This window comes from Orcinus orca, chromosome 13 (genome assembly GCF_937001465.1).
Source record: "Orcinus orca chromosome 13, mOrcOrc1.1, whole genome shotgun sequence".
Taxonomy (NCBI): domain Eukaryota; kingdom Metazoa; phylum Chordata; class Mammalia; order Artiodactyla; family Delphinidae; genus Orcinus; species Orcinus orca.
Window position 1 is genome coordinate 87,026,239 of NC_064571.1, and position 18,281 is coordinate 87,044,519.

Consider the following 18,281-nt stretch of genomic DNA (forward strand, 5'->3'; position numbering starts at 1 on the left):
GGAGAATTGCTTGGTGGTGTGGAAAAACTCACACATGGGAATTAGGAGCAGGATTAGACAAGGACGGGACCTCCCTGGCGGTCCAGTGGGTCAGATGACATGCTCCCAATGCAGGGGGCCCAGGTTCGATCCCTGGTCAGAGAACTAGACTTTGCATACATGCCTCACCTAACAGCCCTCATGCCACGACTAAGAAGTCCGCGTGCCGCAACTGAAAGATTCCACGTGCCTCAAGGAAGATACTGGAGTGCCACAGCTAAGACCCGGCGCAGCCTAAAAAAAAAAAAAGGAATCAGGCAAGGACAAGCCGAGATGGCCCCAGGTGAAAAAATAAATCACTTTTGGGCAGTTCCCTGGATCTTCCTGGAATGAACTTGCGCAGAGAAGCTTTCTTTTCATTATTATATGTATATTTTCTAGATAAAGTGAATTCCCAGAGCACAAGTTGCACTCACATTCATAATCAAACACGTAAACAACTCAAAAACGAAATCCAGTGATTTTTTTTTCAAATTAACTGCTTTTTTTAGAATACCATTGAATCTCTTCTCATCTTTTTGTGTGAATTGTTAAGAACTGGCTGTTCTCATTAAAGTGTAAGAATGCTAATTGGCTTTAAAACCCTTCATAAGATATTAGTGGAAAATAAAATTGAGTAAGAGCTCAATTCTATTAAAACTATACATTACTGGACATATGCATGAAATTAATTAGCAGTTGCCTCTGGGTGATACAATTATGGGTAATTTTTATTTTCTTCATTTTGCTTTACTTTGTTTTTCAGATATTCTCCAAATGCATATTCTTTTTAGAATCATGGGGGGGAAAATGTGGTTAAAGTCTTTCTGGTCTTTCAAACCCAGCTCAATGGCATCTGAGTTGAAATTGCTATGTGGGTTTTCTGCATAATTTCCCATCCTTTTCCCCTGACTGGTACGACATATGCCAGCAGTGGCTTGACACTGGGTTGTGTACCCCAGATGTGGCTGTCTGTGTCCCAGCCACGATGACAGAGGACCTTGGCTGCCCCTTGAGTCTCTTTCACTGTCTTCAAGCCCCTGGATTTGACCTCTGTCCTGGGGGCTGGAGCCCAGTGTTGGCCTGTATCCAGGATGGGAAAAGGTAGTGAGGCCATATCCTTCTTGAAGAAGTGAGTGCTTTTAACCAGAGATCAAGTGCAAGTACATGTCTGGGAAATGCCGCATGTCCGAGGAGGACGAGTCTGCGTCTGGAGGATGTGAGGTGGGCATTGGAGCTAGGGATGTGAAACTCTTAGCTCCCACAGCCAGGAAGCAGGTGGGAGGGAGAAACAGGCTGACAGGGGAAGCAGTGGCAGGGCCGGCCCGATGCATCTGAGGTGACTGAATAGACCGCTTGGAACTGGGTGTTCGGGGGGAGCTCTGCACATCCTTGGACTCCAGGGTGCCAGACGCCTGCCCTTTGGACTGCTGACCAGGTCACACTCAGAATGGTGGTTCTACGACCACTCGTACCCTGGGCTGGTACTATTCCTGCTGCCTGTCTGCAGGAATTCATTCCTTCAGAAGGGATCAAGTTTTGGACACTGGGCCCCCAAGAGGCTGGCTTTTATTTTAGAACACAAGGAGTTTTTTCCCCAGGGGCTCACCTCTGCTCCATCTTGTTGCCCAGTGGGTTGGTTGAGATGTGCTTATTAATTATTGATAAGCTTCTTGCTTATCAAGAAGCTTGCCTTTAGCGAGGGTGGTTTGTAAAAGCATGTAATTACTTTAAAACACACACCAAGGAGAGACTTCATTACATTGACCCACTGAAAGTGAAGGTAATGTACAAAAAATACTTTAATGTATTATAACATCTTACAATACAACAGACCAGTAGTCAAGAGCATCATATATGGAGAAAAAATATACATATTTACATATATTTCTCTAAAATTAAGAATGTCCTAAATATACTCAAGAAAAAACCTTAAAATCTTATTGCATGATTAGTCTTCAACGAATCGCAGTGAATGAAACAGTCCTTTCAACAGAAGAGCAGCCTACGGGATGAATTATTGCCTGATGGAGCCTCATTGAGAATTTGTCCGCCTGTTTTAGTATCATGATTCTCGTTACTGATCCAACAGTTAGACTCCCAACTCCAGATTGTCATAGAATAAGAGCTGACATTTCAGATGATTCAGCCAAATGATCTCATTCATCTTCAAACTTAAACAGGCAACTTTCATAGCATTTATCACTAAATAACAGAGATGGTTCATCCTTTCTAAACCAGTACGCTGCTACTAATGTCTGATCTTTCTAGGTTTCTTAAGACAAAATTCCATTCATAGTATCACAAGCCAAACTAAGCAATAATTGAAAGCACCACAGAATACTTGCCTTTAACACTTAAATTGAGACACCTCACTTAAATTACCTTTTATTTTCCTAATAAAAAGGAATATGTCTCACAAAGCTAATACACATATTTAAAAACTGAAACTATAAAGCAAAATGTTATATAATCCAAACTTGAATTTTACTCTAATGATAAATGTCCTGACTTCTCCCACTTAAGAAAAATGAACATTTGAATATTTTAAACATGAAGGCTTTGAAAATTCTCTCAGTGCATAAGAAAGGGGGTTGTGGTGTAAAAACAGCTGGAAAGTGCATTTAAAATAGCTTATTTGTTTTTCTTTTTTTCTGATTTTTGTTCATTTTTGTATTTTATTTTTTTGTTTTTTTCTCTTTATATATATATGTTTTGTTTTTTTTTTTTTTTCTCAAGTGTAGTGTTTTGTTTTATACTTCCCTTTGGGGAAAGAGAAATGCAGTTTCCCTCAACTCGAGAGAAATTCACTTCAACTCAGAGGATTTGGGCTTCAGATTCAGATTTTGTTTCAGATTATAATAATTGAGCATCTACTGGATACCACACAATGTCTTCTGTGCTTTCACATATGTGCCCTTTCTCTGTGGAATAATGTAATGGTCAGCAAAGTAAACTCATGTTAAGTAAGAAACAAAAAACCTGTTTTATGGTTATCTGATTATATTAAGGTCGTCATGGTTTAGATACTATCAAGACCCACAGAGGAAAAAAACTTTCTAATTCTTTTTTTTTTCTTAAAAACATAAAATAAAATGGAAAATACATGACAACAATTCTATCACAGAAGACACACAAACATATTTCAGTTGAATTACAGTGATTTAAAATTTGAAGTAGGAATATCTTTTCTGGGAAAAAAAAAATCACATAAACCACTTTCAAAAAGTGTTGAAAAAAGATTCTGAAGCGGAATTTCTGCATGGCTGCATAGCAGAATCAGGCAACATTTAAATGCCACCTAGTGGCCAACTCTGGAACTGCAGCTGGATTACAAGAGTTCTTTGAGCAAAAAATTGTCCATGATTTTGCTTTTGTAAAACAGTGATAGGAACTTATTATTTCCCAGGAAATGGTATATTGTCTAGGTTGCATGAACAAACTGAATGTGGTATTTCCAAGAGGAGAATTTTTTTTTTCTTGTCCCAATTCAGTGACATTTTCCCTCAAGCTCTTTCTTAGCCTAGCAAAGGAAGGCTCTGGATCTTATATTGACCTAGATTACATTCTTATTCCAAGTGATTCAGAGTTAAATGGGAAATATTATATTGTGCCACAGCTTCATTTACAGAAAATTCTGGTTCATCCTACACTCTTCGCCACACCCTTTGCTCCACCTTTGCCTGCTGCTTTTGCAGATGAGTTCATGCCAGTCCAGGAACGTCGCTTTTCAGGGACACGGGGACGACCAAGCAAGTAAACTCATATGCTGTTGCCTGACAGACTCAGCAGATTCACACAGCAACCCAAGCCCTGACCCCATGTCAACTTCCTCACTAAATTTAAAGCACACCTTGGTTTTGTTAAGAATCTTGGAAGAGAAAGGGGAGCAGCAGAGATCACTCACATTCCTGGAATAGTCGGCGTGGGTCAGGGCCATGCAGAGCCCCGGGGTAGGTACTTATCAAAGCTTGGTAAGATGAGCATTTCTTATTCTTGGAAACATGTATGGACTATTTCTAAACTTCTGGGTAAAAAGTCCAAGATTGCAGTGATATAAAGGCCGAAAAGGAAAGAGCCTCACCGCAAGCAGAAATAATCGGGGGAGATAATTTGTAATTTTTCCATATGGGAAAATAACTATCAAATGAAAGGACTAGAAAAATAACTTCAAAATGGAAATACAGGAGTCAGTAAATACTACTCAAAAATTAAATCCATAATAAGCTAATTAACTAAAGTTAATGGTCTTGCATGTTCTAAGGATTTCAATTTTCCCAGTTATTTATCTGTTCAGTTACCACAGGCAATCAGATTCCACGTACGACTGAAAATCGAATTTGGGGCCGCTGGCAGTGCCTACGGGAAGCAGGGCAGCCACGCGCTGAGTGCCAGGGCGGTCCCCACAGATGGGCTGAAGGTTGTTCAGCCTTCAGCTTTACCAGTCCAGCTTCAGGTCCGCCTTGCTCCATACGTATTTCCCTCCTCGCTTGAGAAACATCTTTTCATCAAAGCCGCTGAATTTTATAGCTTCTTCTACGCCAACATCCAGGATGGACGTGGAAGGATCCTTCCGCCCGTTTCTGCAGTTCACGAAGCGCATCTAGGAAATTCATGATAGAAATTGGGATATTTCCTGTAAAACTCAATTTGGGGGATCAACTCAAAATGACTTCTGATGTTCCAATCATTTCAACAGATGTTTGTGGAGAGCTGTGAACCAGATGCTTCACTGGGGACGTTGAACTCTGGGGACATCATCTCTGTACTCAACCAGCTCCCATCACCCACGTGAACACCTGAGACCAGGTAAGGGCACGATAAACAGAATTATATACACATGCCTGTCCCTCCACTGGGGGGCGGGGTAATCAGGAAAGGTTTCCAAAAAGTGCTGCCATCTAAGTTATGTTTTGAAATTGTAAACTAGAGAGAACAATATCGTAAAAGCCCAGAAGCGTGAAACAGTACTGTGAGTTTGGGAAATTTCAGGTAGATGATATTCCTGGAGTGAAAACTGTGTGTGCAGGAATTTAAAAAAAAAAAAAAAGTGTAAATAAAAAAAAAGTGTAAAAGCTTCTTTTACGAAAGGGAGATAGCATGGTAAGAAAGGTGATACAGAGGCGGGCAGGTCCCACATCAAGAAGAGTAGCACATGCCCTGCTAAGGGTCTTGGTTTTTATCCTAGATTAAGCATCTTACAGACAGGAACCAGATCTTCACACCTCTGTGACCTACCATGGCACACAGCATTTTGTAGTAACACTTGTTGAATCAAAATGTTCTTAGATTGCCAAAAGTAAATTTTGCTCCTACTCTATTTATTCCAACTGTACAGAAACCAGAGAGTTTGTGGAGGAACATTGGTCAAAATCCCCAGCCAAAAAAAAAACAATCCCCAGCTAGTCATGGTACTCCAAAAATAAATTCTGTTTGACTTTTCCTCTCTACCTTGAACCCATTAACTGAACATTTGTGTTACCACCTTTTCCCCTCTGCTCCTTAAAGAAAGCACATATTGACAACAAATGAATGACTGTGAATCATCACTATTTAACTTGAAAATAATAAAATATCAAAAGTCACAGTAAGCATTTCTCGAAACACCAAATTCAGCTTAAATATAGAAAAGCCATGGTTCTCGTTGGAGCTCATTTCTTAAAAACAGATCTTTGAATGGAATTATTTGTCCAGTGCTAGAAATATTGGCAAAAGTTTATGAATTGGGACAGAAAAAGAAAAGAAAAAGACACAAGGAAAGGGAGAAGTGATTTGTTTTTCAGTTTGGAGAATGATGGCATATCTCTTCCTTTGGAAGGCAGTGGGGTAGGAAGGTACCAGTGGCTTTTGGAGAGGAACTGTAACCTCTTCTCTCCAAAGCCAAGAGCTATCTGTCAGAGGACAAGCTGGCAGCATCTGAGGTATTAAAGGCAATAACGTCAAGGGTGACATGTCCTTCCTGCAAAGATCCCTGGGTGTCCCTTGGCCAGAGAACCCAGCTGAAGATGGCGTAACAAAGGACACTGCTTTGTGTGATGTCAGCTCCGTGCGACACCCGTGGATCCATAGCCATAGGGAAAAGACCATCGAGTGCGGGTGTGTGCAAACACTGGGACCAGATTCAAGCCATTGCCTGCCCAACCCCTTAGCTCAGAGATGGACACAGCGAAGTAAGGGCTCTATAATATTAATGTTAGTCGGTGACAATAAAAACATGAAATGCTGGCCAGAAAGAATGAATATAGACTAAATGGTTATGCTGATTATAACTCAACCCTGACCTTGCCGCTTAATGAATTGTTAAGGGATCATTTTATAATGCATTAGACATACTCACATATTCATCCAGAATAAGGTAGGAATCTCTCATCTGCAAAGCAGAAATCACACACCAATTTAGTCTCGAGCATATTTTTCAGTATGTATGCTCAACTGCCTGTCTTACCGCGTTTGTGTGTTTGTGCTTTATTATTTCTGGAGGCCACATTTCTTACATCTCTTGAGTGTCTTTAGATGCGTCCCTTACAAGGTGAGCCATCTGCCAGTGCCCCATACCCACCTAACACTCATCTCCGAGCCATCTGTTTGTGTCCATTCGGATTCTAGCAGATTCTAGCAGGCTGGCTTCTGCCCCATGCTGGAAGGGTCACATGCCACTCTGAAAGCTCCTCTGACAGTGAAACCTCCAGGCTAATTTCCCCATTTCCTCTAGCTCTGGGGAACCCTGTCCTTCATTGTTCAATATTCCCTGTGTCTGCCATGCCTCTGATGGACCCCCTTTTCAGTGAATAAAGCAGAATCCCTTTAATGCTATTACCTGGGAGCTTATCTGAGGATTTTAATATTACTTACATTACTTGTAACTAGTTATGCCTTCTATAGGTATATAGAGAGTGTGCCTACACTCTCATAGGAAGGTATACCCTCTATATGTACCCCATATAGGTAGGAGTCTGCAAACGTTTTTCTGTAAAGGGCCAGAGAGTAAATATTTTCAGCCTCATAGACCATGTGGTCTCTGTGGCAACTGAAAGCCACTGTAGACAATGCTTAGAGAGGAAGCATGGCTGTGTTCCACTGAAACCTTCCTTATCGACCTTGAACTTGCATTTCGTATACTTTTCATGAGTCACAGATGTCATTCTTGTTCTGATTTTTTTTCCAACCGTTCTTGGCTTGCATTCTGGGTTTGTCCCACGGGCTGTAGTTTGCCAATTCCTCCTTTGCATGGCCAGTTCGGGACCTTGTTCCTGAATGTCTGGAGGTGGGCCAGGCATCAGCATCACCTGGGAGCTGGTTAAAATGCTGAATCGTGGGTCCACCTCAGACCTGCTTGCTGGTTTGCAAACTTGGGAGTTCCCTGGGTGAAACCTTACCCACGTCAGAGGTAAAGTGAGCTGACCCCATCTATGTCAGAGGCAGAGTTCACCGACCTCATCTACATAAGAGGCATGGTTAGCTGACCTCACCTACATTGGAGGTAAAGTTAGCTGAGCTCACCTATGTCAGAGATATAGTTAACTGACCTCACCTCTGTCAGGTATAGTTAGCTGACCTCACCTACATGAGAGGCAGGGTTCGCTGACTTCTCCTATGTCAGAGGTGAAGTGAACTGACCTCACCAAAGCAAGGGAACCGACACACAAAGCCTGTCTTGGGTGACCTGCAAGACAAGAAGACCTCAGCACCCTCTGCTCGTCTTAAAAGTTTATAGAGAAGCCTGAGCTGGGTTCAGTCACATGTGCCATCCAGATGGTCTCACCGTGGGAGTGCACGTCCTGAAGACAGAGGAGGGGTCAGGAGCCTCCACTTGCCCCAGTCCAGCTCTGGGTCAAACAGTGGTCACCTCCTCTCAAGAACTTCCCCAACCCTGCGGACTCTAAACCTGCATTTTAGCAAGACCCTGCCTGGGGGGGGCGGGGGTCTGTACAATGAAGTTTGAAATGAACTGACTAGTAGGCTTCTCAGGCTCTGGAGTTGTCCAAACCCCAGTTTGTCCCTTGCTGGGCTCTAAGGGAGGTGAGTGAACTCTGCCTCTGACATGGGTTAGGTCAGCTAACTCTACCTCTGTCACAGGCGAGGTCAGCTAACTTCACCTCTGACACAGATGATGTCAGTTAATATACCTGACATAGATGAGGTCAGTTCACTGTACCTCTGACACAGATGAGGTCAGCTAACCACGCCTCTCATGTAGGTGAGATCAGCTCACTTTACCTCTGACATGAGTGAGGTCAGCTAACCCTTTCTGTCATGTAGGTGAGGTCAGTTAACCCTATGACCCAGCCTCAGAGTTTCTAAACTGGGGGTAATATTTCTGGCTCATGAAGCCTCTGTGAAGTGCTCAAAAAGCAGTAATTTATGACATATTTTCTTTGATCTCACATTACCTGTGTAATTAAGACAAATTTTAAAAAGTCAAATAAAATAGTGTAGAGATATGAGTATTCTCCTCTGTTCTCTGGCTTCTTTTCAAAAGCTGCTCTGACCCCATTCAGGAATTTTCTTATTCGTACTCTGGTCAACATTACTCTGAAGTATAAGGAATGAATCCTTGTTCTCAAATTTCTAATATGATGTAAGCATATGAGGGAGAGATTCTTTGGCGGAAGATGGGGAAAGCTTTTGATTTTTAAATACTTTAAAAATAATAAAACTACCTATTTTAGAAAAATTTAAAGTCCAAACAGTTATCAAGGTAAACAAAAATGACTGATAATCCCATTATCCCAAGATGACCATGGGATGTGTACATACACACCTTTTCTGCACATTAGGATTAAAGGTCAAATGAATTTTGCCTATAGTTCTTCATTTGTACCTAATATCATATCATGTAAATTTATCCTTGTTCCCTAATATTCTTTGAAATAGGTTATATAGTCAGTATAACATTCCATACAGGGAACATGAGCTTACCTGTTCTCTGTAAGTTGAATATCAGGCTACTTTCAATTTTTTACTTCTGTCCCTAACACTGCAGTAATGTAGCTTTGAATAAGTTCTTTTTTCTCTTTAGCTTCTGAGAACACACTGATTATTTACTCTGTCTCTGATAACACCTGGAAGCTCCAAACTGTAGACGTGCTTTGGCTGACACTGTTGAAATTACATGATACATACATTTGGACTGATAGGATGGATCCAATTTTTCACATTGGAAACCTAAAGATCTAGTGAAACTTCCACCTCAGCCCTGAGACTACTCCCATCTCTCCACGCAAACCCTCCAAAGCCACAGTGTGTGCAGCCCTTGGTGGAGACGCTATCCTGTTTGGAGCTAAATGTGTGATGGGGAACAAAACAACATTTGCTTCATACAACCTTCTGGTTAGACTCGGGCACCAGGCAGGGCACGTCTTTGTGGCGGTCCAAGAACGCTTCAAACTCTTCATCACTTATCACGAACGGTTCTGCTTCTCTCAGAGCGTCTTCTCCAGAATTCTCACCTTCAATTATGAGGCATTGGAAGACCTGAAACACAAGTGTGGTGTTGGCTTTGTGAAGAGCTTTCCATCTCTTTTTGCCCCAAATCTCATTTCTCCCTGAACCTCTCCTGAGCAAAGAAGACTCCTCCAACTAGGGAACATTCTAGAAAGACACTGCTCTGGGGAAATGAGAACATGCCCTGAAATTTAGGGATATGGTACTAGAAGCCCAAACATTCCCAAAATATAAATTTTTAAAAACTGGTCTAGATTACATTTGATCTAGTCTTATAACCTAATATTTTCAGACTACAAAATAATGGTTGCCTGCAAGCCCAGGGCCTCCCGCGGAGGAGGCTGCCTGGAGGACCAGGTTCTGAACCACGTGAGCAATTGCATAACAGTTGACACCTGATCCAGGTTTACATCAATTTGCATCCTGCAGACCTCAGTGATCTGATGCAAAAACTGTTTTCTAAATGGACAGCAGCTAATCCTCTCCCTCCAAAAAAGTCAGAATTTTGAAAAGGCAATTCTGGAGTGAATCAGGCAAGTGGAAGCCAGAGTAGGGGTCGAAAGATTGGAGAAAAGAGAGAGAGAAGAAGTGACAAGGAGCCATGAGCAAACCAAAGCTATGAGAAAATATATATATAATATGTATTTATAATATATAAGTAAAGTACATGAGTGATGACTGGCAGGGGGCTCTAGAAGGGAAATCTAAGAGCTTGGAGCTTAGCCCTCTGGCTCTCCTCTGACGCCTCCACACAGTGGGTCATAGCCTGGGGTCCTCCCATCACCCCTGTTTCTGTAGCTGTTTTCAGTTCCTCCTGGACCTGGGAGAGTGGCTGATATTCCAGCTTACTCACATATATAACCAAACATCAAGGTCAACATACAAATTAAAACTTCTTAAAGTAAGAAACATTTCTTGTTTCCCATAACCCATTTCCACATGTTACAGGATAACCTCAGGAAAATAATACATTAATCCCTTTCCCATCTCCACAACCCTTCTCTGAATGCTAACGTGGGATTAACAGCACATCCCAGGCAGCTTTGATAGGAAAGGTTTTCTTGGTGTCTAGACAGGAATTCCTTCCCTAGGTCTTCTCTACCTGTGGAAATTCTATCCCTCTGTCCAAGCAGGAGCCAAATACCTCCTCCTACACGCAGTCTTCCTGGCTCTTTGGGAGAAATAAAGCTTGCCTGTTTTACCCTGCCACATTATCCCAGCACACATAGCTTTATATTACAAGAGTTTTCTTTAACTCTTTTACTTGCTAGAATTGAATTCTACATCTTATCTTTAGTTGCATTAGTCTGGGGTTCAGGCACAGACTTTGGATACCTGCATAGCAATCATCGGGGCAGCTTGTTAAGAATACATATTCATACAAACCCTCCTGCTAATCTGTTTCAGGATAGTGGGTATAGGATGAGGCCCAAGAAGCTGATTTGAAACAGTTCCCTGAGTTCATTCTGAAGAACAGCCAGGGGCAGAAACCTTCAGTTTATAATTCTTTGTAAGCATCTGTGCATGGTGGGTGCTGTAAGTCACTGTGAACTGGCTTACGAGTATTTGAACCTTAGACTTTTTAGTAGCTGATAGTGGGGCTAAGTCCTAAAGCACACATCTGGGTGAATGAATCTTGGGAATGAATTTTGCTACCACTTGGGGATGGCCTTTCTCCCAAAAGCTTCTAATAATGCTATGAAAAATGAACTAACAGAATTTATGAAGAACACATACCCATTTATAAATAGGCCAAGAGTTTTTAAGACAAATCAGTCTTATTATTTTAATAAACACATACGAGTTAGACTTCCTATGAACATATTCTTCAGATTATCTCCAAGCACTTCTCATATTCTTTTATATTTACTTTCACAATTTCCCAGAAGGAAATCAGTTATAAGGGGGAAATTGAGGCAAAGAGAATGTAAGTAGTTAACGTTTAGCAGAGCTGAAAGAAGGACCAAGGGCCTGCTTTCCCAACTGCCTCTCTGAGTCCATAGTTCTCTGTATCCTTATCATTTCGGGTTTTGCCGAAGCAAGTCTCTCCTGACCGTTCTCTTAATTACAACTAGCAAAAGCGACTCAGTACGTACCTTCCAGCGGATGGGGTTCAGGGCTTTAATCTGTTCTGTCATGTCCTCGTCCACATTGTATCGATTGATGACAGAATTTATCTTGAAGGCCACTTTGTAATCTTTGCACCACATCCTCAATTTTTGGAGATTTTCCACGTGGTTCTTGTTTCCTTGACCACGGCCAATAAGGACATTGACCTGCTCGTCAAAGCTGTCGCAGGAGATGGCGAGAATGTCCAAATATTCCCCTGAGGGAAAACCGTCACCATTAGGCTTTTCCATCCAAGGATGCAGACATAGGCCTTTAAGCCAGAGGTGGAGAATTGGAGTCTTATGGACCATAGGTAGACATAGGTAGGTAGATAGGTAGACATAAACGTTGTGTTTGTTCCTCCAGACATCTAAAAATATTTCAAACTGTTTGCAACTATTTTGGGGGGATAGATTTAACACAGAATGTAGATTTATGGTGTATCTTTAATAATTTGAGCATATAGCAGCACTAACCTTGAACTCCCATATAGGACCAACGGAAGTTCATAAATGACTGTCCACGTGTCCACTATTAATAATCCTTACACTTTCTTTTTGTCTCCCTACCTCTAATGATCCTTTTTCTTAGGCACTTCCGAATTCACTAATTGGCACCACCTCTCCCGTACAACATTTGAGCTTTTGACCCAAAGGTGCAGCAACCCTCCTGGTCCCTACTCTTTACACCATATTGACAGCATGTAGAGCCCATCCTGGAGAGAGCACGCTGCCCTGGGGACACAGACAGCAAACCCAACCAGTTCTTCTCTGATCACACAGCTCCCTAACCCTGTCTTATTGCTCTGAATCTGGTTCCCAAAGCTTACTTTTGAACTTCTGAACCCCCTCTTTCACTGAGTGACTCCCTTCATGGTCATTTTGATGTTGACTCATTGTCCTGTGGTTTTCCTGTTAACCTTCCTCAGGTGGGCTGTTCTACCCACATCCACACCCAGATCCACATCCAGTTCTTCATCATCTTGGAAGGAGGATTTTATCAGAGATCTCCTGTGAGTGTCCTCAACAGATCACAAGTGCAACTACCCTTTGGATGATTTCAAGGCTCAAACAACTTACACAAAGCAAAGCACACTCTAAGAGTTCACTTAGAACTGTTTCCCAAAATGATAGTAGTAATAATAGCTAACATTTTTCAAGTGCCTCCTAAATTCCAGGTACTGCTCTCTGAATATTAACATCTATGTAAAACTTAGCTTCTCCGTCTTAGGACCAGGGGTTCGTAACCCTGGGTCGTATAGTGGAATCCCTCGGAGCACCTCAACTTGGCCTGTCCACATACCACGAGGCTCTGATATAATTAGTCTGGAGTCCAGTCCCAGTACAGATATTTTATAAAGTTCCTCAGTAGCCAAATATGCAGCCAAAGGTGAGAACGACTGTTCTAGTCTAATCACTTACTTTGTACACGAGACTACTAAAATAGAGTTATTTCCGAAAATACTTTAAAAATTAAACATGAATAGCAAACGATAAGGTCAGGGCTTGCAAAACTGCACACTGCGTTCATTCTCCCCACTAGCGGCTCAGCTAAAACTAGCTACGCTGATAATGGACAGAAGAGTTCTGGGGCTCGTCTGTTCTGCTATCTGCCTTTCCATACTTGTTGACTTAGAGCCCTACCAGCCTGAAAAGAGATTAGAGTAAGCCCACTTGTTTCTTCCTCCCTTTGGACTCCCAGCAGGCCTGGCCAAAAGCCCGGGATGGAGGGAAATAGAGCAACAGACCGTGACAGAGGCGGCCGTCCCGTGCCACGTGAGGCTCTCACCGTAGCTCTGGAACCACCTCTCCCGGATCAGGCTCCCGTTGCTCACTATGCTCACGCTGGGCAGTTGCAGCTCCTGTTTGCAGAACTTCACCAGCTGGCCAAGGTATCTGCCCCGGTCGTGGAGGAATGGCTCTCCACCGGAGAAGTTGATCTTTTCCATACCTGGGAGAGACAGAGCACGGCTTTTCCTTCTAGTTTTCCACTTCACCAACATCCATTATTATTTTAATGGCAAAAGTAGTATATTCTCAGTGTAATAGAATGAGATGAGAGAAAAGTGGCACTAGGACGTACGCCCAAGCTCCAAAGCCTTTGATCTTTCTAAGTGTGCAGGGTCGCCCTCCATCCTAGCTTTCCCGGGACAGTCCCGGTTTATGGAGGACCAAATCTCATCAGTTAGTTTTTTCTAGCACCCTCTTTTACTCTCAGATGTTTCCACAATGGGGCAGTGGTAAATTATAACACCTCACTATTTATAAGCTAACATACTAGGAGGTGGCTTGTATGGTGAGCATTATTATCCAATAAAAATACAATCCCCTAAAAGTGTGGTTAAATAGGGACAGATAACTAGAGAAAGTGAAACAGTGCATTGGCCAGTGGTGTAGCCCGTGAGGAGTTTGAGGATTAGGTTAGAGGTGATGAAAGAATGAGAAAACTGAATGAACAGGACGTAGAGATGTTGCTAAGAGCTTAGACGAGGAGCAATTAATTCACAGTGGTGCCAACCTACAAGCCATCCTGTCACGGCACACGGATCAATAGCTGATGCTCATAATGCTTGAGTTCTATTCAGTCCGCTCTGTTCAAAAGCCAAAGACGTGGGCTTCCCTGGTGACGCAGTGGTTAAGAATCTACCTGTCAGTCCAGGGGACAAGGGTTCGAGCCCTGGTCTGGGAAGATCCCAGATACCGCGGAGCAACTGAGCCCGTGCACCACAACTACTGAGCCCACACACTTAGAGCCTGTGCTCCACAACAAGAGAAGCCACCGCAATGAGAAGCCTGTGCACCGCAATGAAGAGTAGCCCCCCTCGCTGCAACTAGAGAAAGCCCGCGCGCAGGAACAAAGACCCAACTCAGCCAAAAAAAAAAAAAAAAAAAAAAAAGCCAAAGAAGTAAATAATGTATTGTAGAAGCATCTGCAGCCAGAGCAGTAATTTTAAATGTAATGTACTTTTATTGTTTAAATTTAAAAATAAATTTAAAATTTTAATAGCTACCAAAATAGATTTTCCTCTATTTGCCAGAAATCTTACTTACAGGACACATCACCCATACTATACCTTAACCATTTTAACTAACTTTGGTTTTATTTACTTAAAACTGAGAGGTCATGATATAAAAGTATTAATTATAACTGTAATAGTTTATACTCTATTAAAAAACATATGAGCATTTATTTATTTGTGCCTTGTAACAACTTTTTAAGGTTGATATATGAGTTATCAATATTGTCTGTATTTTAAAGAATATTAAACTGATATTCAGAAAGTTAAATGTCTTGACACATTGTTTAAGTGCTGGAACAGGAGCTCAAATCCTGGCCGTGTGAATCAAGAGGCTAATTTTGTTCCATAACCCCAGACCTCTCTTCATTTGTTCATTCATGCACTAATTCATCCATTCAAAAACATTCATTAGATTCCTATTACCTTCTAGATACTTTGCTAGGCAGCAAGATAAGCAGAATGCTAGGTTTCAACCTTGGAACTCAAACTCTTTGGGGACCCAGATATTAAAAACAAAACACAAGAGCACAATTTTAAATATGCTGCGGTAGGCACTTAGGTTGCTTCCATACCTTGGCAATGTAAATAATGCTGCTATGAACATTGGGGTGCATGTATCTCTTCAAATTAGTGTTTTTACTTCTTTCTGATATATATCCAGAAGTGAAATTTTTGGGTCATATGGTAATTCTATTTTTAGTTTTTTAAGGAACCTCCATACTGTTCTCCACAGTGTCTGTACCAATTTACATTCCCACCAACAGTGTACGAGGGTTCCCTTGTCTCCACACCTTCTCCAGCATTTGTTATTTGTGGACTTTTTGATGATGGCTATTCTGACTGGTGTGAGGTGATACCTCATTGTGGTTTTGATTTGCATTTCCCGGATGATTAGTGGTGTTGAGCATCTTTTCAAGTGCCTGTTGGCCATCTGCATTTCTTCTTTGGAAAATTTCTATTCAGTTCTGCCCATTTTTTAACTGGGTTGTTTGTTTTCTGATGTTCAGTTGTCTCAGCTATTTATGTATGTTGGCTATTAACCCTCTATCGGTCATATCATGTGCAAATATCTTCTCCCACTCAATAGGTTGTCTTTTCATTTTGTCAATGGTTTTCTTTGCTGTGCAAAAGCTTTTACATTTTTTTAAAAGTGTCCATCAATAGACGAATGGATAAAGGAGATGTGGTATATATACACAAAGGAACACTACTCAGCCATAAAAAATAATGACATTTTGCCATTTGCAGCAACATGGATGGACTTGGAGGGCATTAGGTTAAGAGAAATAAGTCAGACAGATATTGTATAACATCATCTATGTGTGGACTCTAAAATAACGCAACAAACTAGTGAATAAAACGAAAAAGAATCAAACTCACAGATATAGAGAACAAACTAGTGGTTACCAGTGGGGAGAGGGAAGTGGGGAGGGGCAAGATAGGGCTAGGGAGAAAAAGGGTTATAATTAGGATTATATGAAATCATGTGTGTGAAACTTTTGAAAACTGTGAAGCATTATAGGATTTAAAGAATCTTTCATTCAAGTAAAAAAATAAAATAAATAAAACATGCTATAATACATGCATTTGTAACAAATGCCATGGGATCACAAAGGAAGGTGAGAGGGCATTCATTCTGCATGACGAGGACCAGGGATAATTCTAAGGAGCTTTGAAAGTTCACCAACAGAGACTGAGGTGACAAGCATTCCAGGAAGAGAGAACAGTGCGATCACAGGCTCCACGATGCAGGTGTTGTGGGAGAACTGTGTCACATGATGTGTCCACAGCTTGGGGCCCTTCAGGAATTGGGGTGAAGGATGGCAACACTGAGCTTGAAGCCTGTGCTGACAAGTTTGGGCTTGGAAGCCATGCAAGAGAGCTAAGTGGGGGAGTTAGCCATCAAAATACATATTTTAGTAAGATAACGTGCTTTCAGAGGGGACCCAGAGACAATGAGATGAATTGCAGCAGTCCTGGTGAGAAATAATGAGACCCTGAACCAGACCCCAATGGGAACGGCAAGGTGGGTCAGGCATTGGATGAGCTGTGGATGACTGGGCAGGCGTATGGGAAGCAAAATGAGTCGATCCAGTAAAGTGCAAGCCTACGATCTCACCATATCAAGCACAAAATCCGGCAAAACTAGTGTGTGTGTTAGAGTAAGAGCTAGTGGTTATCCTGGGCAGGAAGGGCAGGGGCTGAAGGGAGCGTGCGCTTTGGGTGCCCTGCTGTTTTCTGTCTAGAGCTGTGTGCTGTTTACCTGGGTGTGTGCAGGTCTGTGCAAATGTATGTTACATGTCTGTAAAAAAGGCAAGCAAGTTGGGGCTTCCCTGGTGGCACAGTGGTTGAGAATCTGCCTGCTAATTCAGGGGACACGGGTTCGAGCCCTGGTCTGGGAGGATCCCACGTGCCACGGAGCAACTAGGCCTGTGAGCCACAACTACTGAGGCTGCGCGTCTGGAGCCTGTGCTCCGCAACAAGAGAGGCCGCGATAGTGAGAGGCCCACGCACCGCGATGAGGAGTGGCCCCCGCTTGCCGCAACTAGAGAAAGCCCTCGCACAGAAACGAAGACGTAACACAGCAAAACTAAATAAATAAATTACTAAAAAAAAAGGTAAGCAAGTTGAGAAAAAAGTTGGCCATGTGGCTGAACTTGCTCTAGGGAAGACAGGAGGACAGATCTGGAGCGGAAGATGTCACCGTAGAACTGGACAGGCTGGGGTCTCTCTGAGATGCCTTCGAGTTACTGACGTGGTGACACTGAGTGAGTCTCCAGAGCAAAGTCATTGCCTTATTCGAGTCGTAAATAGTTTCTCTAAAGTGTCGTAGTAAGAACAGGTAAATAATCCAAAATAAAAGATTCAGCTGTTGCGTTTCTTAAGTCAAAGTGTTTGTATTTGTTTGCAACCTTCCTCATTAACTGTTTCTGGGAAACCCCAAGTGCTTCGGGCCGACTCAGAGTGCAGCACGACCTTCCCGACCTGCCTCGCTCCGCGGGCTGGGCGGACCGGGACCCTGCAGGTGCAGGCGCGGCTCGCTTAGCTTAGCAGCGTCAGGAGGATGGGTTTGCTCCACTTACACCCAGGTCAGCCGACTCTGCGGGCTGGGAAGGCCTAGACACCCATCCCCAAATTCACCTCCACATCCTCTGGAGGGAGGGCATCCTCCCTGTGCTGTGGGAACCGCTAGGATTCTGGGGGAGCCGTCCAGTCCATGCGCGCTCCCAGCCCCCTCCTGTCAGCCAGCCATGTACCAGCTGAGCCCCTGATCTCGTACTGGGTCCGGACTCACCCGCTTCCTTCAGCAGCAGCAAGCCTCTCTTGGCCTCCGCCAGCGGCAGCACGAAGGACGTTTTGGCCGTGTGGAAGCAGAAGCCACACTTGTAATTGCACTGGCGGGTGAAGTGATAATTTACGCTGATGGGGGTGATGGGCAGATCGCGGTCCTCTTTGTCTTCCCTGCTGGGCTTCCTTGGTTTTCTCCTGCCCCGCTGCTGCTGGCTCTTCTGGCCCCCTGCCAGCCAGAATGCTGTACTGAGCCGGGGGAACAGGGTCCCCAGGCTGCTCCACATGGAGCCCAGGTGCTGCACGAAGGCGCTCAGCAGCTTGAGAGTGAATGACACGGGTACCAGCATCCACATGGTGGCCAGGTTCCCTGAGGCCGCCCTGCAGCTGCAGGCTCACTTTA

General features: G+C 43.0%; 1 protein-coding gene across 1 annotated transcript; it reads right to left on the reverse strand.

The window, feature by feature from the left end:
- Nucleotides 1–1,802: 1,802 nt before the first annotated feature.
- Nucleotides 1,803–18,281, reverse strand: RSAD2 (radical S-adenosyl methionine domain containing 2). Its single transcript, XM_004274908.4, has 6 exons — nt 17,886–18,281; nt 13,360–13,521; nt 11,559–11,788; nt 9,343–9,492; nt 6,356–6,388; nt 1,803–4,621 (listed from the first exon to the last, which is right to left on the reverse strand). The coding sequence occupies exons 1-6, from the start codon at nt 18,232–18,234 to the stop codon at nt 4,457–4,459; spliced, it is 1,089 nt and encodes a 362-aa protein (XP_004274956.1). The 5' UTR covers nt 18,235–18,281; the 3' UTR covers nt 1,803–4,456.

Coding starts and splice junctions, on each gene's coding strand:
- RSAD2 (XM_004274908.4), bottom strand. CDS start 18,234: ATGTGGATGCTGGTACCCGTGTCATTCACTCTCAAGCTGCTGAGCGCC. Junction 9,493..11,558: donor TGAACCCCATCCGCTGGAAG/GTACGTACTGAG, acceptor CTTGTGTTTCAG/GTCTTCCAATGCCTCATAAT. Junction 4,622..6,355: donor ACCTTATTCTGGATGAATAT/GTGAGTATGTCT, acceptor TGAATTTCCTAG/ATGCGCTTCGTGAACTGCAG.